This window comes from Poecilia reticulata, linkage group LG16 (genome assembly GCF_000633615.1).
Source record: "Poecilia reticulata strain Guanapo linkage group LG16, Guppy_female_1.0+MT, whole genome shotgun sequence".
Classification (NCBI taxonomy): Eukaryota; Metazoa; Chordata; class Actinopteri; order Cyprinodontiformes; family Poeciliidae; genus Poecilia; species Poecilia reticulata.
In genome coordinates this window covers 12,512,562-12,537,090 of record NC_024346.1, presented here as the reverse complement: position 1 = coordinate 12,537,090, position 24,529 = coordinate 12,512,562, and the positions used below count along the sequence as shown (strand labels likewise).

General features: G+C 42.6%; 2 protein-coding genes across 4 annotated transcripts in view; both read right to left on the bottom strand.

Moving 5' to 3' along the window:
* Positions 1–254: 254 nt before the first annotated feature.
* Positions 255–17,198, bottom strand: atn1 (atrophin 1). 3 transcript variants are annotated; one of them, XM_008431407.2, is made up of 10 exons: positions 16,723–17,198; positions 13,311–13,430; positions 12,854–12,955; positions 12,346–12,465; positions 9,420–12,214; positions 8,369–8,579; positions 6,708–8,229; positions 4,416–4,583; positions 4,124–4,304; positions 255–992 (listed from the first exon to the last, which is right to left on the bottom strand). In XM_008431407.2, the coding sequence occupies exons 2-10, from the start codon at positions 13,335–13,337 to the stop codon at positions 959–961; spliced, it is 5,160 nt and encodes a 1,719-aa protein (XP_008429629.1). In that variant the 5' UTR covers positions 13,338–13,430; positions 16,723–17,198; the 3' UTR covers positions 255–958. The 3 variants fall into 3 exon arrangements, with proteins under 3 accessions (XP_008429629.1, XP_008429630.1, XP_008429631.1); XM_008431408.2 differs by having other exon boundaries at positions 12,346–12,462; XM_008431409.2 differs by having other exon boundaries at positions 4,440–4,583; positions 16,723–17,197.
* Positions 17,199–18,534: 1,336 nt separating this feature from the next.
* Positions 18,535–24,529, bottom strand: part of LOC103477990 (gamma-enolase) — a 10,891-nt gene continuing 4,896 nt past the window's right edge. The window contains exons 7-13 of the mRNA XM_008431410.2: positions 23,632–23,854; positions 23,355–23,552; positions 21,940–22,016; positions 20,690–20,814; positions 20,492–20,600; positions 19,048–19,106; positions 18,535–18,938 (exon numbers count right to left, since the gene is read on the bottom strand). Of these exons, the coding sequence (XP_008429632.1) occupies positions 18,869–18,938; positions 19,048–19,106; positions 20,492–20,600; positions 20,690–20,814; positions 21,940–22,016; positions 23,355–23,552; positions 23,632–23,854 (861 nt within the window). The 3' untranslated portion in view covers positions 18,535–18,868. The remainder of the gene's footprint in view (positions 18,939–19,047; positions 19,107–20,491; positions 20,601–20,689; positions 20,815–21,939; positions 22,017–23,354; positions 23,553–23,631; positions 23,855–24,529) is intronic.

Below are 24,529 nucleotides of genomic sequence, written 5' to 3'. Positions count from 1 at the left end.
TGCTGGCTCTACAGGGTGGCTGCTGCTGCTGCTGCTCACTGGAGCGACTCACCTCCCATGTCTCACACTCATCCCATGTGTCTCTTATTAGCTACACTCACCCGAGAGAGGGAGGGATGGAGGGACGGAGGGAGGGAGAGGCTGGTGCAGAGGGGGAGGAGTGGGAGGAATTTGATATGCTTTGTGCACGAATGACTTGTATAAAACAAAAGACGGGGCAAAAACTCCGAAACACACACCAAGACTCGGGAAACTATAGCAAAAAAAGAGATTATAATTTATTCCCAGATTTTTTGTTTCTTTTGCCCTCATTTGCATCTTGTTTCACAAGGTAAATCGAAAATAAAAATTAAAAACCGACCGCCATACCATGAAAATGTAAAAAAATAATACAAATAATATGTGTTGTATATATAATTATATCATTATCAACAAATGGACGACATTAATCATAATAACAATACTATCATCATGAACAGAAACACTAAAATTGCTGGTCTCATGCATATCGAACGCCCCTCGGATACAAAAGAGGGGAGGATTTACTAAAAAGAGAACCAAAAGCTCCACCGGCTCAGAAGAAGCGCCTAGCTACATGCAACGACAGAAAAGAGACTCATGTACACATTCCTTCTGGCATCAAGTATTTTACAACATACTGTACTTCACAATCCTCCTCCCCTCCCGGCTAATATACTGTACAGAGCACGATACAAAACAAGGTTAATACAGGAAACGTTGGGACTCTGGTGCAGTTTGCAGGGACGATGTGCAACATTTTCACACCTTCTTCTTTTGTTAATCCTTCGAAACGTTCCCGTCCAGGTTCAGTTTGATGAGTTCCCTCTTTGTTTTCAGTGCTTTTCTTTTTTTGTTTGTTTTTCAGTCTGTTCTTGCACAGATTCACGTGTTTTGTTTCGACTTCTTGCCCGAGCCGCTCTGCATCGTGTCCCCTCCCTCACAGGGTCTTGTCACTCTCTTTCTTCAGGTGACTGAAAGATTAAAAAAAAAACACAAAACACACAAGAAGAAGAAGAAGAAGAAGAAGAAATGAGCTCGGGTTTACTTTAATGGAAAGATCAGCATCATTACATGTGGTTCACTGATGCATCTTTATAGATTGTGAGTAAAGTTTTTGATAGCATCCTCCACACACATGGTAAGCATTTCTAAGAAGCCTTAAAACAAATTCATCCGCAGCATGATCTCACACGGAAAAAGTAGAAAAATCCAACCTTTCGTTTGAGTGCTTTTATTTGTTTTTTAAAGAAGATGCTGCGGTTAACTCTTGGCAGCCCTAAAGGTGCATTTCCACTGAAAGAAACTTTTCAACATCCCCTACAGAAACCAGAACCAAATCAGCGTCGCGGAGCAGAAACTGAAAGGTGAAGCTTTGTGATGACCTTTGGTTTCGGCCCACTTCCTGTTCTGCAATTGTGTTTACAAACAAATTACTTAAACCGATTGCAGCTTTTTGGCCGATCACAGATCTTTAAAAATCCTGCCAATTCCGGTTTTAGCCAATACCATATTTTTTTATCTGAAATGTTGCTAAATAAAGCAAGAAAGTCGCCGAATTGGTAAAAGTGGGATGATGACATGACCTGGTGGGTCGGTCTGTCAGCCAAACCTCGATCACAGCAGAGCAGAAGAAGACAGAGGCTGATTTTTAGACATTTGCTGACATCTGATCCAATTTCCCCTAATTTAAACCCAGCCTCAGTTTTTACAGTTTGCTTTCAAATACATTAATCAAATCTGCCAACCTTAGTGGAAATATTTAAATCAAGGAAGCAGAGAGAAACACTCAAATCAAAAGATTGGCTTTATTTACTAGAGAAAGTCAGATTATTCCAACCTTCTTCTGAGTTAAAAGTGATTTTAATTCAGTGTTTAAACACAACGACATAAATTGCATTTTTTACTACAGGTTGTAATCTTTCCTCCTTTCCTCTCATGCACAGAGTAAAGATCAACAAACGTAAACTCTCCATATTTCCACATGGCTTGGAGAGGCTTTTAAACACGAGAAATAATCTCGGATTACATTTTGCTTTATTTTTAATGGCATTCTAGACTCTGTTGCATTTGTGCAAGTTAATCTAAACACAAGAAATAGTCAGGGAGATAAAGATATTCCAGAAAAAAACAAATATATGCATCAAGTCTGCCTTGGAGTAAAAGTCACTGGATCTCTTGTTCTTTAATGTTTTTTTACTCTTTAAATTTATTAGAGATAATACTGCACAACAACCTGATCGAGCGCCTGACAGACAATAAGTGAAAAAGCGAAAAGAAAATGTTTTACTTTAAAAGTTTATAACTAAATCTGACTGCCTGGAAGCAAAATCTAAACAAATTATTGGAGATTTAAAACTTTCAGTCGTGGATTTAGGGCGGGTTTAATACAAAGTTTCTCCACATTTGAGATCGAAATCCAGACTGTCATTACAGGCTTTATAATTGAAATTAATACCTGAATTATTAACATAATTTTACAGACATTAAAATATAAAATTTAGATTTTTCCGTAGGTCTTAAATCCAAAAAAGTCACCACATAGCAGAACCAAAAGCAAACAGGATGATAATGGATGTTAAAACACTCGGCATCAGTTTTATTTCTGTAAAGCAAAATCAATACTTTTGCATGGCGACATGCTCAACAGTGTGTTTCTGTGATAATGCTGAAGCAAAACCTGATTTATAAGATTCAGGAGGCAAGAATAAGAGAACAATCATCATTAGAAACCGTTCTTTAAAGTGTCCTTTGTGGACAACAACTTCAAGGCAGGTGGACATTTTCAAAAGTTGCAGCTGATCAGCCTCGCAAAAGCAAATTGATCTCTTTTTAACTTTTTGTCACATTGCAGCCTCTAACTTTAATGTATTTTACTGGGATTTATGTGATAACGGCATAATTCCTAAGTGGAAGTAAAATAAAACAAAAAAAATGTGGGGTAGATTTTAATTTTTCCCTCTAAACTAAAATATGCCTAAATAAAATTCAGTGCAACCGATTTCCTTTAGAGGTTTCTTTAAATCCAGTAAAAATCTGTTCTGTGAAAGTTTCAGAAAATTAGTGACAGAAAACTATGGAACTAAATTGGGGCCATAAAGTTTGTTGAAAAGAAAAAAAAATTGAAACTGAAATACTTTCTCGAAACCAAAAAGTCTGGAAAGTAGTTTTGAACATTTTTTCAGTTTCAACTTTTTCAAGTTTTATTTTTTTTCTTCTTTTGAACAAAATTTATGGCCCTAGTTTAGCTCCATAGAAAACCTAAGAAGAAACATTTTATGGTTAAAGCAAACTTAGGCTAAAAGACAACATCTCAAACTGGAAAAAAAGCTTTCCAGTTAAATTACAGGCCAGCATAATATAAATAAGCAGCAAATAAGCCAAAATTTTTACAAAAAAAACAACTTTTTTTTAATTAGACTAAATAGAACATATTTAGTTTTGGGTAAATATGTTCCACCCAAAACTTCTCGAGTGGTAAAAGGTTTAGCTTTAGTGGGTCAAATTCTGTAATTAAGCAACTTTTTAAATCCAACTGTTAATGAGTTAATAAAAAAAAAAAAAAAACTCAAAATACTCAAAAGTTTACTCCAATACTGAATTGATGCTAAGTGAAGCAGAAACGGTTGAGGTTTTGATGTTAGAAGTTATTTTTTTGCAATTTAATAATGTATTTCAGACATGAATAAAACAACAGAAACAAACATAAATAACTACACGAATAAACAAAAAACAAAGTAAAACAACAATGAAAATAATGCAACAAAACCAACAAAGAATGTCAACATAGCGTGTCCAAAAGGGAGAAGGAAGAAGCTTATTTAATAAAACAAAACAAAAACTATAAATTACCAGCTGATTTTAACTACAGATTATCGAGCTTCCACTAAAGGAATGATAAGTCATTACATTTTAGGCAACAAAATTATTATTTTCTTATTTAAAAAGTGAATTTAAGTTGTTTCTTTGCATCTTTTAATGTAATATATTGTATAAAAAAGGCTAACCTGGTTAATTGAAAAACCTGCAAAAAGATATTTTTCTCCAATTGATCGTCAGAATAATCGATTACAGTTCAGACAAAACGAACGGATGGCTTTAGCACCTGTAATACTCGTCCTGTGTGAGGGAGTGGTGGTGATGGTGGTGGATCCACTGCTGTTCCAGGGCCAGTCTCTGGATCTGCAGCTCCGCGCTCTGGGCCTGCTGCATGGCCTGGAGCTGATGGGCCGCTGACATGGGACCAGTGAGGGAGGAAGGCTGGGGCAAGTCACGGAAAGGAGCACCTGTCCCCACAGCAAAAAAGAGGGTCAGAGGTCACCGTCGAGAGAAAAGCGGCATGTCCGTAATCGTTTTTAGCACTGTGTTGTTTTTAGAGAAGAAAACTGAACGAGTACATGGACGAGGAGCCTTCTCCTCACCGAACAGCTGTTGGCGAAGCACCTCGCTGTCAGTGAGGGGGTGAGCCAGGATGGGCGTGCCGAGCGCTGCTCCTGGGTAGGGAAGGCGAGCCAAAGGAGACCCCGACGCCAACGGGTCCATCAGGGGGTGAACCCCGCCCGCCGCTGGATGCCAGTGATGTAATAGGAAATACAGGACACATTTAAAGTGAGTCAAAGCAGGATCTTCAAAAGACGCTTTACAGTCAGGAGCTTTCATTAGATCAGATCAAAAGAAAGTCAGGGAATAATGTTGAATATGATTAGTAGAACAAATATTTAATCATACAATCACACGACTTTTATTTGGTGTTATTCCAGAAAATAAAACGTAGAAAACATTCAAACAAGCGAGAGGAGAATAAGGCTTGTTATATAGAGAAACTGATGCATTTTTATATGTTTTTTCTGATATCACAAAAAATGATTATTTATGAAAACAAAGTGGCGATTGGAGAAAACTCTTGTTTACGTGTGTAGACATCATTACAATCTATGACATGATTCCCAATTGACATTGTCTGAATGTTTTAATAACTATATTCTAATACACTATCTAAAGTACTTCAACCCAAATACCTGGCTTTATAAATTAATCTCCAAACTCCTAACAGGAAGTCATGGTTGTTTTGAAGCATTCTGATTGGCTGGCAGGTTTTAGCTTCGCATTACACTTTGGTGCGTTTAAAAAAACGTCGCTCAGTGGCAGATCTGTGCGGGTTCATGTGGATGAAAACTTTTCTGAAACTGATCCTGTGTGTCCGGTATTATTTTTTAAAACAACATGGAGTGTACTAAAAGATAAGCATGAATTATTTACATGTCAGAGCTGAATGACTTGATAATTTAAAGACATAGTGAGACTCAAAATACCTAAGAAAAAGATAAACATTAAACCACCTAAAGGAAAGTAAAATAAATACTAATTGAGATTAAAGATTACAAGAAAGTCTGGCACCTTGGAAGGAAACTGTAAATAAAAGAGAAAATTACTTTTTCACATATTTGTAAATGTTGAAAAAATTCTGGCCCTGGTTTTCTTTCATCGATTTATTTGCACTACAGCAGGGAAAATAAGAATTTCATACACTGACAAAGTTTCCCGAAGAATAAAGAGGTCTGTAAATTTCATCAAACTGTGAGACGGAATAGAATAAAAATATCATTTACAGTCCCACAGTGGGGCATTTCAAGTTTAACGGCAGCAAGTCAAAGGTATGTACAGAGATAACATATATACAAGCAAGAGTAAGAGGCTGTAAATAATACTATACAGTTATTAAAATAATTTTAAACCTGTGGTCTTAAGCTGCATTCCTCGAGGGTTGGAGTCCTGCAACTTTTACATGTGTCCCTTGCCCTACACTCGTGCATTACAAGGTGAAACTGCCTCACTAGAACACAGTCATACTCTACAGAGCTCTGCTAATGAGCTGATATTGAAGCTGTGCTGAAGCAGAAAGACATCTAAACGTTGCAGGACTCTGGGTGCTGAGGAGGACTGGAGTTTGAGACCACTGTTTTGGAAGTTGTCTGTTTTTTCAAATGAATTAGGACTATTTTGCACCATTGAATCCAAAAATGACATAAATTTTTCTCAATCAGGTTAGGTTTTTATAAAAATAACATTTTTGTGACATTATTAGTTAATTTCTGTTTATATTTCTCATCCAAAAAAGGTCTTAGGAGAAAAAAGAACGTTTCTTAACAGAGTGTATTAATGAAATGTTACAAACTTGGATTTCTGTAAATTGTACAGTATACACTATTAAGGGTAACGATATGTAAATTGAACATTACGTCTCCATTGTGTAAAATTATCCATCTCTTTTCTGTCCTGACGGACTTTCTCCTCTTGATCATCACTCATTGATCCCAGACTCTCAGCAAACCGATCCATATGTGAGAACAAGTTGTGCATTTTGATGCTCATGTTGCTCCATAGTTCAGAAAGCTGACCAGATTGAGCAAAACCAATGAGATTTTTTTTTTACCCTAAAACAGTTGAAAAGCTGTTTTTTGGCTGCTGACCAGTGTAATCATTTACAATCATTGTAAGTAAGAACGAAGTTTGACTCTTTGAGTTTGGACTTTTGTTGCATTTTGAGATCTGGAAACAGCATAATCTGTTAACTACTAACTAAGCAGATGTTTTGAAGTAACGTTTTGTGTCTAACTTGGCTCATAGTGACAGATCTGTGGTTTGTGGTGTGAGCTGACTCTGACAGCAATGGTAATAGCAGTTGGTACCTGTGTCTTGCTGGTGCAGGTGAAGATGTGAGTGGATGTGTGAATGCTGGTGATGATGAGGCGTCACATTCAACATCTGCAGACGCCCCAGGTTCTCTCCTCCACCTCCTCCCCCTGTTCCACCTCCATTCCCCCCTCCTGCTCCTCCGCCTCCGCCTCCCCCACTCCCTCCCCTTTCTCGCTCCCTCTCTCTTTCTCGCTCTCTGTCCCCAAAGGCCGGCAAAGCTGCTCTGTCCCGCTCCCTCTCCCGTTCCCTCGCTCCGCTCCTGTCACGCTCGTACGAGGCAGGGGAGCGCGTGGGAGTTGGATAAGTCTCGGGCGGAGCAGCTGGGGCAGGAGGCGGAGGCACGTGAGAGGACAGGGAGTTAGGGAAAGAAGAGTGGGGCACTGGGTGATGAAGTGAGGAAGAGTTGGAGGTCGGTGGAGCAGGTTGAGGAGGAGCGGCTGGAGGTGCGGAAGGTGGTGCTGGGGCTGAGGGGGCGGCCAGTGGGGCAGATGAAGGGTGAGAGGGGAGGGAAGGTGGAAGGAGGGATGAAGGAGGAGGATTAGATAGTGACTGTGGAGCAGGAGGTTGTGGAGGTCGGGTCACTTGTGCCAGGGTTGGGTTTTGAAGGTGTGGAGGTCCAGGTGGAGCGGGAGGAGGAGGAGTGCCATAGAGTGATACTTCATTAGCTGCTGCACCTCCTGCAAGCAGCAGGGAGTGAGCATGTGCATGGGCGTTGCTGTGGGCATGGGCATGGGCATGGGCATGCGAATGAGCAAGCGCAATAGCTGCAGGATCGGGTATGGATCCCACAGGATAAACCCGCTCATCACTCTTAAACTCATATCCAGGCTTTAGCCGATCTCGATGAGCTGCCATTGCGTGAGGGAAACCCACGCCTCCCAAACCTGCACCGCCGATTCCTCCTGGTACAGGGCCCCCGGCCACCCCAGGGTGCCCAGGAACACCTGGACCACCTTCAAGGCTGCCACCGTACAAAAAGCCCAAGATGGCTGCTGCCGTTGCTGCATCGGTGGGTAGGTGGTGTGGGTGGCTCAAAGCATGGTTTTGTAATTGAGGGAGGAAGAATGAGGGGTGGACATGGGGGTGACCATGGTGAACTTGAGGGTGGTGTGCCTGAGCACGACTGGCTGCCCCAAGAGGAGACATGGCATGTGGGCGAGCGTATTCGCTCAGGGTTCTCAGGGCTGGTGTGTCAGGTCCTAAATATGGACCTCCTAACCCAATCCCCAGGGCCCCCTGAGGCCCACCAACCACTGCCGACGCCCCACCCATGGTGGGTAAGAGAAGGGAGTGGGGAATAGCGTGGGACAGAGAGGGGTGGAGATGATGTGTCTGTGGAAGATGAGCGTGTGGATGTGAGGGGTGGTGCTGGGGGTGAATGGGAGGGTGGGCGACTACGTTGGCGGTGGAAGAGGCAGAGGAAGAGGAAGGGTCAAGAATGATGGAGGACGAGGGGGGGAAGAAGAGCGAGGAACCCTGGCGTCCCCCTCCAGCAGCACTGACATCCTTCTGGTGCTGGAAGAGAAAACAGATGGACAGTAAATCATGTGTATGTGACCTACGTTCCTCCCCTCACTTCAACAGATCAATTTAATCTACATCGAATCCATAAAATCTGACACTGGACATAATTATCACGCTGAAATGTGCACACCTGTAGATGCCGATCCAGTTCTCTCTCACGCTCTCTTTCCCGTTCCCTTTCTTTCTCTCTCAGGTCTCTGGCCCTCTGCTCAACTTCCCTGCGAGCTCTTTCAATCATCTCGTTCCTCTTTTTCCACAGTTTGGAGCCGTCCAACGGGACAAAGAGGACATCGCTGCGGGCACAGGAATTTCCGCTGCCTCTGTCAAGGACCTTGTGAAACCTAGAATCATTGGACAAAGTGTTTACAACTATTAGGAGTCAGTCTAATGTTAAGAACTAAAAGCTCTTTGCAATACACCTCTTGAATTTTTTCACATAACAACCACAAACTTCAGTGTACTTTATTGGGATTTTATGTGTGTATAGGCGTAAAGCAGTTAGGCCCAGGAAGTGTGGTGAGATTGTTGAGCTGTTGAGAGAAAGTCAGAAGAGCAGTTTGTCACAAGGAGACACAAGTCCAAAATCTAAATGATAATATCAGTTAAAAGTATTGAAAAGTGACTCAGTCTGTTTTGAAAAAAAAGAAAGGGAAGCATCTTCACGGGCAAAAAGATAGAAGATACACACATCAAAGGACTAATTCCAGGAAAAGGTATTAACTCAGGCAGGGCATGCCCTTAGCATGCCCTTAGATTTTTAATTCTAAAATACTCTAAAGATAATTTTCCGTCCATTACAAAATTACACTGTATTTTATGTTGGTATATCACATAAAATCCAAAGAAATACGTACAAGATTGTGAGTATAGTGCAGAGGTGCTCAAGTCCAGTCCTCGATAGCTACCGTCCTGCAACTTTTAGATGCATTCTTATTCCAGCAGACTGGGATCAAATGGCTGAATTCCCTCATCAGCACTCATTCAGCTCTGAACAGGCCTGGTAACGAGCCATTCATTTGATTCAGGTGTGTTGGAGAAGGGATGCATCGGAAAGTTGCAGGATGGTAGCGCTCGAGGACTGGACTTGAGCACCCCTGGTCTAGTGTGATAAAATGTTAAATGTGAAAAATCTCAGAGGTATTAATACTTTTGCAAGGCTCTTCATTCCAGTTTGATTTTACCGTGCTGATTGGCTGGCGTGAATAGGAATATCCACGTGTTTTGGTTCAGGTGAGGGACTTCTTAACACTGGGGGAGGGCTTTCAGTTTCTTCCTGGTCCTCTGGTGGTTCTTCCTTGATGACGGCTGTTGGAGGTAGACCTGAGTCTGAGTGTCCCTCCACACCAGGAAGTGATGAGGTCAAGGCAGGTGTTGAGACGTTGTTGTTGTTGTTGGTGGAGTTACTAAGAGGTGGTGGGGCCTTCGAGACATTCTGAGGCGAGGGTGCCTGTGAGTTTGTGTTGCTGCTACTGCTGACTGCGCTACTGTTGCTACTGCTGTTTGCCATGGTGCTGCCATTGCTTCCGTTGGAGTGATATGTGCCACTGAACTGAGGATGATTGTTCAAAGTGCCATGGAAAGACGAAGGGCGGCATCCAGGTGAACAGCTGGATGACACACCTGGAACGGGAAGTTGTGAGGTGGGTGCAGAGGAAGAGCCAGAGGGAAAGGATGAGAAGGCTCCCATCTGATTGGTAGATGGGCTAGGTAAGGGAGATAGAGGTGTTGGAGGAGTTTGAGCAGAGGACTGATAGAGTGGAGGCCGTGTACTAGGTCCCATAGTTGATTGGGGTGCCTGGGAATGAGAGCTTTGAGGGGGGTGTACAGGTGGCTGAGGAGGTGGATGTGGGTATTGTCCATGATGGCTGGAAGAGGAGGAAGGAGAGAGTGCAGGAGGCTGATTAGGGCCTCCACGGCTTTGGTAGAGAGCAGACTCTCGCAGGTTTGAATCCCTCTCTCTGTCTTTGGGCCCAGGCTGGTAGTGGGGGTGAGGTGGGTGGGCGTGTTGGGTTCCTCCTGTCCCTGGGTACTCTCGTCCCAGGTTTGGAGTCACTCCAGGGGAGCTTAGGTACTCTCGATTTGTGCCAGCAGAAGGAGGTGCCGCAGCTGGAAAGTCTTTTCCTCCACTTGGAGGATAGTCTCTGTGGAAGTGATCTGCTCCAGTTGAAGGCATTTGTGTCTGGTCCATGGGTGGGGGGAAATCCCTGTTGGATGAATTTGGGGGATGAGAATGGGGATGCTGGGGAAGAGAGGAATGAGAAGGGTGACTGAGGTTGTTTTGGGGTGATGCAGGTGGGTCACGGTTCAGCATGGGGGCGACTGGTAGACCACTGGTTGAACTTGGGGGGTTCCCTTGTGGTATGGAGTTGTTATTAGGGTTGCTGTTGCTCACAACCTCTCTTGTCTGGCTCCCAAACTCACTCCATCTGTTGCCATCTTTGTCTCTTGGGTGCCCTCCTGTGGGTACAGTGGGGCCAAAGTCTCTATTCTGATTTTGATTTGGCAGATTAAACTCCCTTCCTCCTTCCCGTTCCCTTTCGCGCTCCCTGTCCCTGAATGCTGAACCAAAGTCTCTTCGATCTGGACCTAAGTTGGGTCCATCTCTTCCTGAGCCTTGGTACTCCCTGTTCTGCCCTACGGGCATCCCCCCAAACTCCCGAGCTGGAATGCTGTTGGGGACACTCATTGCACCACAGCCATTATTACTACTCCCCCCTCCATTACTGTTGCTGCTGTTGCCAACAGGAGCAGAAAACTCTCTGGTGATCTCTCTCCCACCACACTCTCCTCTTACTCCCCTCTCTCTCTCTCCTGTGGGGCCCCTCTCTCTGTCCCCTCCCCCTCCAGCGTACCTGGGAAGGTACTCTCTGTGAGGGTGGGGGTGAGGATGGGGAAGGTAAGAGGGGTGGGACGAGGAGTGGCGAGAGGATGGCGGGTTGTAGACGGAGGGAAGTTGCTGCTGCTGCACGGGGGGCTGGTGCTGTGGGTGGTGGCTGCCAGGATAGCGGGAGTAGCCCCAGCTCCCCTGGCAACCAGTTGTTGCCCCGCCCTGCCAACTGGAGCTGTAGTGGTGAGGATGGCTAGAGGGCTGGGTCTGAGGCTGAGACTGGGACAGGGGCTGCGGGCTGCACTGTGGCAGCAGAGAAGGAGGCGTGGACTGAGCCTTGTCCATGAGTTTCTCTGTTTTTTCAGTTTTGTCTCTTTCTGTTTTAACCTCAGCCGGCAGGTTTTGTCCAAGCTCCAACGGCTTCAGGGCAGGTGGAGGAGGAAGAGGAGGGGGCAACGAATGGGGAATGTTGGGGCTGTTATGTGAAAAATCTCCTCCAGAAATGGTTGTCTTGTTTATGCACTGTGTGCTGGCTTTGGAAGTCATTCTGTTGCTTTCAACACCTGCTGGTGAGCCATACTCAACTTTACACATCAATTTGGAGTCCAGGGAGAAATATGATTTTCTCCCACTATTGCTGTCATTCGATGAATCTCCTCCTCGAATAGAAGGAGTTAGACTAGAGGAAGAGCAGGGAGTAGAAGGGGGCTTCAGAGATGAAGAATCTTCAATTGTCTCTACGTCTCGTTTTTCTCCATCGCCACACGATTCTTCTCCTCTCCCCTCTCGTAATGTTCTCCTATCCTCCCCAGTCACTTTCCCTGCACCAACCTCTTTACCTTTCTCACGTTCTCCTTGCTTTGGTGAATCGGGCCCATCAGAATCAGAGTCCAGGCTACCCAAAGGGGAAGCGGAAAGACTCGGAGATGAGGATCGATTGTCCTGGTCTATATCCCGCCCGCTGCTCAGGCTGCTACTGCTATTGGCCAGGCTCCCTACGGCTGAACTCCTACTGCCCTGGGATTGGCCATCTTCATTGTCACTCTCCCGAGATTGGCTTGCAGCTGAGGTTGGAGGTGGAACAGTGGAAGTTGTTGAGCTTTCAGTCAAGTGTGTTGATGTTGGAGGATTTGGGTTTGGTGCTGAATCCTAACAAAAAAAAAAAACGAGTAGCATTAGAGTGAGGTAGAGTCAAAAATAGATTTTTGTCAAAGACAGCAAGGTGCAAGTTGCTTAATAAGGGATCTTTATATAAGAAGCTGACGACATGTAACACAAACCTGAACTTTCTGTCTCTTTGGAGGTGATACAAGTTCCTCCCCCTCACTCTCCGATGAATCATGTCCTTGTGATCTGCAACTGAAGCGATTTCCAGCCAGTTCCTCACCACCACCTCTCTGCTAAAACAACACAAGACTTTTAATTTTGTTGTACTGAATCCATAATAGGCTCATATCTGTTTTTAGAACAAAGCCTGCAGCTGCATGCGTTTAAACACGAAGCATCAAAGGTTTCAACGTGCTGACAAAAAATGACTTAAACAGTTCTTAACACTGCAAGGGTATGTCTGTAGCAACCATACTGATGACTCACTTACACACACACACACACACACACACACACACGCACGCACGCACGCACGCACGCACGCACCCACACACACACACACACCAAATTCAAAATAGGCTGTTTTTCTTTGTTTCATTACTTTTATCATTTGCATGCATGCATATTATTACAGTCAGGACAGTGAGAGGTAACAATGAGCACAAAGAGATGAGCTCTAACCGTCTGCCGGTCGGTGCGTTCAGGGCGAGTTGGGCTGGTGTGCGGGCGCCTGCCCCTTCTCTCCTCACTCGCCCCCCTCCTTCGCCCACTGCGCATGGGCATCTGCAAAGTCCACCAAAAGGGGAAAACATGGTGGGGTGGTGCAAAGTGTTAAATGTTTATGTGTTAGAGAATAGAAAAAAGGAGAACAAGAGATAATTGAAAGAAAAACAAGAGTTATTTGAAACAAAAGGGGTGGGGAGGTAGTTTAGGGTAGCAGTAGTAAAGGGAAAAATGAAGAAAAGAAGAAAGGGCAGGAACAACAACAAAGAGAAGGAGAGAATGACTAACCTGACATTTTGAAAAATTATCTAATTTCTTACTAATTATGACATAGTAAGACAAACATTGAGAAATTAAGCATGTATGTACCCTATGACAATTCTGCAAAAACAGAAAAGCTAGGCCTTGCGCATACCGATTCTTTGTGCGTCCTTGTTTTCATTATCTTTCCTTTATAATGTCCATTTCACAACAGAAGCCATTCCAGGAACAGAACTGGTTCCAGTTGTTTACCAATTGCAAGAGCTACAAAAACCTGCAGAGAAACAGAAGAGAAGAAGGCATGAGTCAACCTGAAGGGAATTCTGCTCAAGTACTCAATGTTTCTGTGAAAAAATAAAAAACACAATGAAAGGACGCGGTGGTCATTGACGTCATTTTGCTATCTGTGCTCGCAGGGGAGTTTGTGAACCGGAGACATTTTTAAAGACATGCGAGACTATAAGACCAGAAAAACAGCATTTAAATTCGCTGCATGCTCCACACTGTATCGGCACCACTGCTCTTTGCTGCACTCAAAACAATCTCCTCTCTGCTCTTGGGTTTCAGCACAGCAACGGAGAACTACAATCTCAAGAGGTTCATCCACTCTGACTGTCAGAATTCACCGTTTGGTAGAGCTGCAACACTGGGATACTGGCATTTTGGAATGTAGTCTGCAGGAGACATACTGGGAATGAGAGCCACAACCCCCCCCCCTCCTTCTTCCACCTTCCCCACAACAACCCACAGCTACTTGTGGTTAACCTACATGACCTGGTTATGGTCAGAAGAATCACAAGCTTATTTATTCAGCAACCCATTAGGGGAACGAACAATGTCAAGATTCTTTTTTCCATGTGGTTCTGCTCGACAGTGAACAGTAGGCACTCATCGGGTTGGTCTAATCCATTCATTCATGTGCCACTATGATGAAAAAAATGGCTCATGAATATTAAATGAGGTTAAAAATAGTGTGCAGGGTTGTAAGAGAAAAGAAAGAACAGCTAGAGTAGAGCCAGAGTGTATGAACACTGTAGATGAGTCATGTAGCAGCTTTACTACACACACATTAATTAAATAAAAGGCTCCTGTAGCAAGTGTGAAATCAGGAAAGTCACAATCACTGATATTAATGAATATACACTCACTGGTCTCTTCATTAGTCACACCTGTTCAATTGCTTACAAAATAAATAGCAACTTAGCCGATCACATGTCAGCAACTCCATGTATTTATTCATCCAGATGTGCTGAGGAGGATATGCTGAAGTTCAAAGCACCAGCAGCAATATTTAAGAGATTCTGAACGTGGTATAGTTGTTTGTGTCAGGCGAGCTGGTCTGATTATTTCAGAAGCTGTTGATCAGCGGAACTGTCACGCATGACAGTGTTTCTGGTTTATGGAGAGTTGAGAAAGAAAATATCAAGCGAGCGGCAGTTATGTGGACAGAAACGCTTTGTTGAAGGCAGAATGGCTCATAGGGCCAGAAAGGCAACGGTAGCTCAAGTTACCACTAGAGCAACCAAGGAAAGTGAAATACAAAACACTTTGACCCTTAAAGCAGACAGACTACAACAGCAAAAGACCATTCCCGTCAGCTAAAAACCTAAAAATAACACTAAAGTTGAACAGGATGACCAAATCTGCCATATTGATACCTTAGGGTCATAGACGACATGAAAGCATGAATTCCTTCAGCCTTGTTTCAATGGTTCGGGTTGGTTATAGTTCTTCTATCCCTATTGTTTCACTTATCTGAGACTGGGTTGGAGTCTCGGATAAAGAAATGCAGACATCCTTCTCCCCCAGTAACACTATTGCTCATTCTGGGGGTCTCAAGGTATTGCTACACCAATGTAATCAACTAGCAGGTTCTGCTCTGGGATGTCTTCTCAGTCTGATCTATCCAGTAAACCTCCAAAGGAAGGCATCTTGATCAGGTGCCCAAATCCCCTCAAGTCACCCCTTTTGATGTGGAAGAGCAACTCCATACTGAACTCCCTCAAAGATGATGGTATTCCACGTCCTACATCTAAGGCTCAGTCCAACCGCTGCATGGAGGAGTGGTGTGATGGTCTGGGAAAAATTAGTACCAACTAGTATCATTTAAATGCCAAAGCCTACCTGAATATCGCTGATGATCATATCTGCTGGTTTATAACCATAGAGTGCCCATCTTATGACGGCTACTTCCAGTATGAAGGGCAACATGTCACAAAATCAGATAATCTCAAACTGCTTTCTTGACAATGACTAAATAAGCCTCTACAGTCACCAGATTTCAATAAAGAATAACCCTTTTAGGATAAGGTGGACATGAAGATTTGCAACACAGATGTAAAGCAGATAAATCTGCAGCAACTGCGTGATGCGATTACATCAACGTGGACCAAAAACTTGGAGTAATGTTTCTGATACCTTGTTGAATCTACTCCACGAGGAATTAAGGTAGCTCTAAAGGCAAAAGGGAGGTCCAGCCTGGTTATACCCAAGTGGTGGACCAACATATCTTATCGCTGAGTCTTGCCAACCTTTGGTGTAGGGGGATATGTTCTTGGCACATTTTGGGCCCCTTGATACCAATTAAGAATAGCTTAGACTTAAAAGCCTGCTGAACATGCCAATGAATTCTCTGTAACAGCCTATGCTGTCACCAGATCTCAAAGAAATAGAGGACATTTGTCAATGAGACAGAGAAGTTCAACCAACAAATCTGCAGCAACTGAATGAACCATCCTCTCAAAATGGACCAAAATATGTGTTCCACAAATTATTCATGTCTATTAAATCATGTACTAGCCAATGCGTAAGGCATAGTCCCTTAATTTACCTGCAGATAAATTGATTAATAACGCAGCAGCAGCAGCAGCATCCAGTAGGGGGTCTGAACAATGCCTCTCAGTTACAGGTGGCATCCTTGCTGGCCTGCCAGTGGTCCACCGGTCATCAAACACCAGCACTGTCACCACCAACTCGCAGCACATGCATCATCAACAAACTGGCCTCTTCTCTCTGCGTGTGTGTGTGTGATGCAAAGCAGCAGCATGCAGTGGCTCTGCTTACATCACCAACGATCGTGCACCGCAACGACTCTTTTCTTCCTGCAAAAATGTTACTGATACACATGCAGAGGGGGGGACCGAGCATAGCTGCAGCCTATATGCTACCAACAGCGGAGCCCCAGCCAGCCAGCCAGCCAGCCAGCTCCTCCACGGCGACGTGTTCAGCAGCACATACATGACTCCCCAGTCTGCACGGATGTCTGTTTTCAAAGCGATGCACATGTTAGAAAAAGGTGAATCGGAATGGCGATTTGCTTTGGCTCCCCTCAGACCCCATTTTTTTCCCCCTCGCAGGAATGTGGATGCACCGCGTAGTGCAGCATTTATTCGCCAGGACGTAATTTTTTAGATGTAGCAACGCAGATTGATGATGATTGTGATGATGAGGATGATGATGATGATGATGATGATTAGCGCACAAAGAGTAGGTACAAAAAATGGCATGGTGAGAACAAACGTGGCTCACAAACAGAGGAGTGTAAGAATCCATTTTCTGCTTCTTACCTATAATATCCAGCGATGCGTTCTCCCACTTTGCCTTTCCCTTTCTCTCCTTGTATGTGTATGTGTGAGTGTTTTTTTTCCTCTTTTTTTTTTTTTTTTTTTTGCTTTATGTTGCACGCCGACACGCACACCTCAGGGCCCAGGCGTCTGTCAGCAGAGCCTGGCGCTGGCTCATGTTGCAGCGGGATCCGATCATAACAATAACGCAGAAGAAATCGCCTGCTACTCCTTGCAGGGGAAAAAAAAACAGGGGTGCCAACTGCAGACTGTACAAATTGATGCCTCTTCCCCACCCCCTCTAGGTCCCCCCCCTTTTTTTTTCCTATTTTGCACCCCCCATCTCTCTCTCTCCCCCCTCTTTCTTCAAGACGACTTGCACTTTTTTGTACCCCCTCTCCAGTCTTACAGTCAAAATATTTAGCGAGAGCGAGCGAGAGGGAGAGAGAGAGGGATGCACGTCGGGTGAGGGAAAGGGAGAGTGGTGAGGGCGTGATTTGCATAAGGAGAGAAGGGGGGAGACAGGAGGAGGAGGGGGGAGGAAGAGAGGCGCAGAGAGAGGGCCAAAACTCTGAAGAGGGAGGGGATCAAGAGGGAGGGTCTCCTTAGACTAGTCCCTCCAGAGTCACCTTTACTACACGGAGAGCTTGAATAACTCGCCGCAGTAAACCTCAACGAGCAAAAACAACAACAAAACCATAAATGTCTGGTTTTAATAGGTAAATGTGTGCGCTTCCGAGATTTTTCTACTGTGTCTTAACAAAGGAGCCTCGGACTCGTTTGGAAACAGTTGAATGTGTCTGTCTGGGAGAGGGTTGCAGCGGTGTGTCCAGTCAAGCGGCTCTGCAGACCTCCTCCTCCTCCCCGCTCCTGTCGTTCACTCCTTCTCCTCTCCCCTTCGCACAGCCCCCTGTCCCGTCTCCTATTGTGTGGTTACCGTGGCAACCCGTCCGGAGACTGTGCGTGGTGCGCCTGCGTGGCTCCAGCCTTCCTTCATCATCATCATCGCCACCAGCAGCAAGCAGCCCGAGGAGGAGCAGCGGCGGCGGCAGCAGCAACAAGCGGCTTCGGCTGTAGGAGCGCCTCTCTACTGGCGCGCCCTCTGCTGGCGGCTCCCGGAACTGACACTAAATGGGACACATTTGGTTTGGAAATAGGATAAAAGTAGCAAAAATACTCTGGTTAGGTGCTACCAAAGTTAGTTAGAGATGCCCAAAAAGTGTACTCGAGTAAGAGTAACACAACTTTTTTACTTTTACTTGAGTATATATTGTAGTAAACTTGAAATGAGACGAATTTAACTTACAACCTTTCAGTCAGGTATATTTAAGACGTTATTTAATATTGATGAAAAAGTACAAGTTCCAACAAGAATTTTTTTCCATTTTATAAGCGAAATAATCTGCCAGTGGAACTAGTACTTTTTCATCAATATTACACAGTTATTGCCTTATAACAAGTTCCTTTATCTGACTGAAAGTTACCTGTCATTTTTGTCCTTCAAGAATACAAAAATATTTGCACTAGAAACTAAATCAAAAATACTCTACATTTGAACTTCTGTCAGTCCATTTTTCATTAAGTCATTTGTAATTTCTAGTGCAGTATTAGTGCAGTATAACTTATTGTATTCAGTCAGAGGCTTGTTCAGATCTGCAGAAACACAGACCACTACAGGATCCCTGCACACAGCTTTCTGTATATTCAACAAATCTCTGAAGAAATTTAGATAACATGAGTTAAAGCAACCTTTAATCCCCCTCTGGGGTTAAGAAAGTATTTTCAAAATGAACTGAATCACTTTAAGAAACAACATTAAAGACGATATCATAACTTTATTGTTTTTTGACAAAGTACCAGTAAATTGTTGCACTGAAACAGGAATTTGACAAAAAAAAACAACCTGGACTAACACCTTTCAGGAATGGATGAAAAGCACATAATACGAGGGGAAAAAAAATAAGACAATAACAAGACCACCAAGAGAAGTGTGACTTAACTTTCTGAGGCCTGAGATCAACACTGCCACAATGAGTTTTCTATTTTTTCAAAGACTTATTTATGAGTTATTTGGTTTGTTTGGGGCTCCACTGAAACAAGTGAGTACATAAAAACATTTGGTTTCTCGGCCTGCTGATGGCTCTGGCACTCAAAGGACACTAGGGTTGCGGAAGTTGTGACCAGCGAAGCGGGCCTGGTCCCCCAGCTCCTCCTCAATCCTGAGAGGAAGACAGAAAACACAGAGGGATGGACGTGAAAGAGAAGAAATGCATAAATTACAGGCTCTTAAATGATATTTAAGAATGATGACGTGAAACAGAAACTCACCTCATGAGCTGGTTGTATTTAGCCAGACGCTCCGACCGACATGGAGCACCAGTCTTGATCTGACAGAAAATATGAAACATTTACAGGCTTGGCTGTTTTATTATTAAGACCATTAAAAATGTTTGCTTATTTTTCTGAATGCTATCAAGTAGCATCTACTGAATGAATATGTCCAAACTACAGGTTTCCAGTTGCACCTGGTGCTTTTTCTCTTAAGCTAATATTGCTGTTTGAGATTATGCTGAACTTATGTGTATTTTTGCTAAATTTTTAACTACAAACACAAATTTAAACTATTATCAGACTTTAAGTAAAACGATCTAACAGATGGATGAGAAAGGAACTAAAGTCAGTTAATTGCAACTATTTGTCCAAATACCAGGGTTATAATAGTTTTTCATTATAGTTTAGTTTTAATTTGTTGTGATTTTTCTCTAATTTGGTTAGTGTCGATTAGTTTTTAGAGTGTGTTTGCTAGTTTTTATTAGTTAAATATTCTTTAGTTTAGTTTTTATTAGTTGTAGTAGTAGTTTTAGTTTTTTTAAGTGTAAAATTCAAAAATGTCAAAGCATCAGGATTAAGTATACATAGATTGGGTAATGAATACTCAACAGAATGTTGAATAGCTAACTCTGCCGTTTTCTCCCAGCATTTGCTGCTGCCATTTTGCAGACTGGCGCAGCATAACCGCCAGGAGGATTATGGATTACCGTAATTTGTCGACAGCTGACATAAACTGCTTGTAAGATAAATGAAATTTACATCAGTTCGAAAGGCTAACAAATAGATTCATGAACACAAAAATGAAGAATGTTATATCTATAATTTCAGTGTGTTTTAGTCTCACGACTTAGTTATAATTAGATATATTTCCAAATTAACCCTTTCATGCATAGTGGTCACTACAGTGGACAGCTGTCTAAAAGCCATTTTCTTGTGCTTCTTGTGGATTTTTATGTTTTAAATGCACACAGACCACTGAAGTGGACACTAATGCATTATAAAATGGTTGTTTGTCCATTTTATAAGGGCAACACACCCTGGACTGGCGACCTGTCCAGGGTGAACCCCGCCTCTCGCCCGGAACGTTAGCTGGAGATCGGCACCAGCAACCCTCCCGACCTCACAAAGGGACAAGGGTGTAAGAAAATGGATGGATTTTTTTCCTATCATTTTTATGCCTTAAGAAAATAAAAATAAAAAACTGTAAAAAAAATCCTGACACAAAGGATCATAATTCACACATGAAAGGGTTAATTATCGTTTTTATTTATTCAAGCTAACAAAAATATTTTCTCAATTTCAGTTTTTGTTATTTTGTTAGTTTTAGTCAACTATGATAACCTTGCGGATGCACGCACTTAATGTGAAAACTTACACGTGAACCACAAAGATGTAAAACACAGTCGAAGGGAAACATGATCCACTGGGTTGAGCACGTTACCTGTCCGGTGCAGAGACCGACCACCAGGTCAGCTATGAAGGTGTCCTCTGTCTCACCGGAGCGGTGGCTCACCATCACCCCCCAACCATTCTCCTGAGCCAGTTTGCACCTGAGAAGCAGCAATAAGTGTCACATGCATGCAGCCTGGTGCACTGCAGGCACACATATATGAGATTTAAAAACAGAGCAGTGACGCACGCTTTGATGGCCTCAGTCACAGAGCCAATCTGGTTGACTTTAAGCAGCAGACAGTTGCAGGCTTTTTCCTCCACAGCTCGCTGTATCCTGCGGGGGTTTGTCACAGTCAGATCATCTCCAACAACCTGTAGAGAAAAGTCCCAGAAAATATGAAGAGATGTTTTGTTTTCCAGCAGAACTGGAGTTGACGACTACGTTGTCACTTTGGAAATATATAAAGCAGTTATCTCTTTCACATAGTCTCTGGAAGCTGCTGTTTACGTTCTGTTTGTGCAGTTTTTCTTTGGTTAGTTTGTAATATCTTGCAGTATCTTAGTTTTATTATTTAGAGTATAACTAATGGAGCAAGTTAGACTCTAATTGGCTGAATTTTATCCTACAAGTTCTATCCATCTGAGTTGTTAACTATTTTTTAAAGTTTGAGTTTTTAAAATTGTATATGATATCTGGTTCGTGGGATTTTGAAAAAATATTACTGCTGTGTTTTCTATGGAAAACATTTTATTATTATTATTTGTTCTTATTTATTGTTTTGTGATGTTTTTAAGTTATTCATTTCATCAGGGGATGGTGAGCACATATGATTAATTGACAATAAATCAGACTTTGACTATTTTTAGGCTTTGACTGGTTCATTCCAACATGTTTAACCATTAAACCAACAAAGCTGTTCTACTTTACAACATAAATATTAAATATGGTATATGCCAGAATGATTTTTTTAAAATGTGCTTTAAATTCATAATTTTACATACCTTTACTTAGTATTTGGTCTTATTGCCTTTCAAAAATATAACTTAATTTTACATTACGGGTATCCCGCCACAGGCCTCTGACTGTACCATAGTTTGCTGTAATTTTGGCCCATTCCTCCAGACAGAACTGCCATAACTGAGTCAGATTTGTAAGCTTTACACGATCTCAAACTTTCCATGGTGCTGAGATCAGGGCATTGTGATGGCCATTACAAAACACTGACTTTGGTGTCATTAAGCCATATTGTAGCTAATTTAGTGGCATGCTTAGGGTCACTTTCCATTTGGAGGAACCATTTGCATTTCTTGGCTGATGTTTCCCAACATGTGATTTTTTTCCCTTGACTTACTAATGTGACATTATGATACTACAACAACAAATATATTGATATCTATGAGAACAAATATGGAGGTTCTTGTTTTAGAGACCATGTCAGTGAAGCTCGTTTTCTGTTTGAGGTAATCTAACTTCATAAAATGGCAGCCACATCTCACCTGGATGCCAACCGAAGCTGTAAACTGTGACCAAGCAGGCCAGTCGTCCTGGTCAAAAGGATCTTCAATTGACACGACTTGAGGAAAGAAATGGATATATGAGTCAAATACCGCATCCTGTTATGAAGGAAACAACAGAAGGGATGCTCCTGGATGAAGATGCTAACGATGCCATACACATTTCACGTTCCACAAGCTGCACACACACTCCTGTCAGCATAACAAGCCTTTCTGTGCTGTCACACATAATCAAAACATCCTCCACAGACCTGGGTGTCATGAGGAGAGAGCAGACTCTCCGGATATCTGCTTTTTTCTCATCTTGCTAGCCCTCTGGCAAATAAAGGCAGGACTGTGCCACTGCTATCCAGAGAAAATGCGTTTACCAACAGCAGTGATGCAGTAACACTGAGAGTAATGGCCTTTCCGTTACAAATCTGTGCAAATCTTTATTGATATTCTGCTAATGTCGAAAAAACACAATTTTGCAATTGTGGTGTTTCCATTAATTACGAAACACAATGACAATCACACATAGATAAACTTGTTTACATGCTTTGTCATTAAAAAAAACACGCTGCATCATAATCCTCTCACTACTTCCTGTCGTCTTCTTCGACCTTCTGGCCAGTAGTAACATCCGGCTGTTCCTGTCATCTTGGTGTGATGACAAAGAAAATGTTTCCATTGCAGATTTGCAAAATTCATCTATTTCTATACAGCTGAAAAACCACCCATCCTAAGGCAAACTTTTATAATAAATTATTAAGATTTTTTTTTTCAAAATCATCATGTTTCCATTAAGCAAAAATATTTTGTCATTTCCATTTGTGCCATTCTATGCTTAATATAAACACACTAATATAAAAAAGAAACATCTTTTGAAACAAAAAAAAGTTTTTGTGCAAGGATGTTGTTTTTCAGACACATCGAAACAGATGTATTTTGCACTTTTTTCGCATCACACCAGTCACGTGATCAACAGCCGGACGTTACTGCTGACGAAAACATTGAAGAAGATGACAGGAAGTAATAGGAGGATGTTGTTGGGTTTTTTTTTTCTCAGACAATGTGAAACTCATTATATCCACAATTAATAAAAAAATAGTGTTCTGAATCCGTAGCTCTTCTGTAAAATCGCGGACTACCATTTCCCCTAAATGCCTCACGGCTGACGATGGCTGATGAGCATATTTCATTTTAACTGTTTACACCCATCACTGCCATAATTTCTATTGACTTATAGCTTGAACAAGCTTATTAAAGCATAATTTTAATTTAAGTTCTTATTTAACGGAATTACAAAATTGTGTTTTTTCGACATTAGCAGACTATCGACAAAGATTTACGCACATTTCTAATGGAAACGCAGCTACTGCCTGTCTCCGGTTGGCATAGAAACCTGCTATACCAACCTGGGTAATTGTTAATGAAGCCCTGGTAGATGCTGGCCAGCTCCTCAGCGCTGATGTTGCGGGCAGCGTTGGGCGGGGACTTAAAGTCCAGGTCATATTTACCCTCGCTGAAAAACTCAGAAGCGGCCACATCCATCCCTATCACCACTTTGTCAGTGAAGCCCGCCTTCTCTATGGCGGTCTTTATCAGCTCCAAGGCTTACGGAGAAGAAGAAAAAAAGCCAGTTAATACGGTATATAATATTAGGAATCGTTTTCGAGTGCGTGGACTTTTCACCTTCACTGTTCTCTTGAATATTAGGGGCGAACCCTCCTTCGTCGCCCACGTTGGTAGCATCTTGGCCGTACTTCTCCTTGATGACGCTTCTCAGAGTCTGGTAAAGCTCCGCCCCCATCCTCAGCGCATCACGGAAAGACTCTGCACCCACAGGGAGAACCATGAACTCCTGCATGGCCAGTCTGTTACCAGCATGCGAGCCCCCGTTGATTACATTAAAGGCCTGCAAGAAAAAAACACACAACGGGAGGAAGCTTTAACATTGTTCTAACACATAATAAATATGATTTGCGCTACAATTAATCAATATATATTGCGATAGACACATGATCAATAGAGCTGACGGTAGAGTATTAAATATTTATCCAGAACCGCACAGCATTCTGGGGGATGTATGCAGAGGAAAGACTTTAAAAGGTTGGCGTCATCAACTAACTAACTCACTCTTCGGTTTCCTAGCAACTACTTGTTGAGTAATTTGTGGTTACCTAGCAACAACCTGTTAAGTAACTTGAGGCCACCGTGCCTCATAACTGCGTTAAAATAAAAAAACAACAGCGTGGAGGGCAAACTGGATAAAACAAGAAATGTCACGTCACCAGTTTTGCCGGAATTTAAAATATTTAACACATTTTCGGGGTAAGTTCTCAAACTTTTTCTACAACACATTTTGAAAATAAAAACAATACAAATGGACTAAGAAAAGAATATTTTTATTCAGTATTACATGACATTTATTACTGCTGTTATTTTTCTTTGTGGTGGCATCCACGTTCTACAGCAGGGACAATTTAAGCTAAAATTTAGCAAAATTTTGTGTTGTGAAATGTCACACACACACACACACACACACACACACACACACACACACACACACACACACACACACACACACACA

Excerpts from the sequence above, each read along its gene's own strand:
- atn1 (XM_008431407.2), bottom strand. The coding sequence starts at position 13,337 with ATGAAAACAAGGACGCACAAAGAATCG. Across the intron at positions 12,956-13,310 it reads CAAGGACGCACAAAGAATCG|ATGCCCATGCGCAGTGGGCG; the intron begins GTATGCGCAAGG and ends TGGACTTTGCAG. Across the intron at positions 4,305-4,415 it reads GGAGAAGGCTCCTCGTCCAT|GTGCTCCTTTCCGTGACTTG; the intron begins GTACTCGTTCAG and ends CTGTGGGGACAG.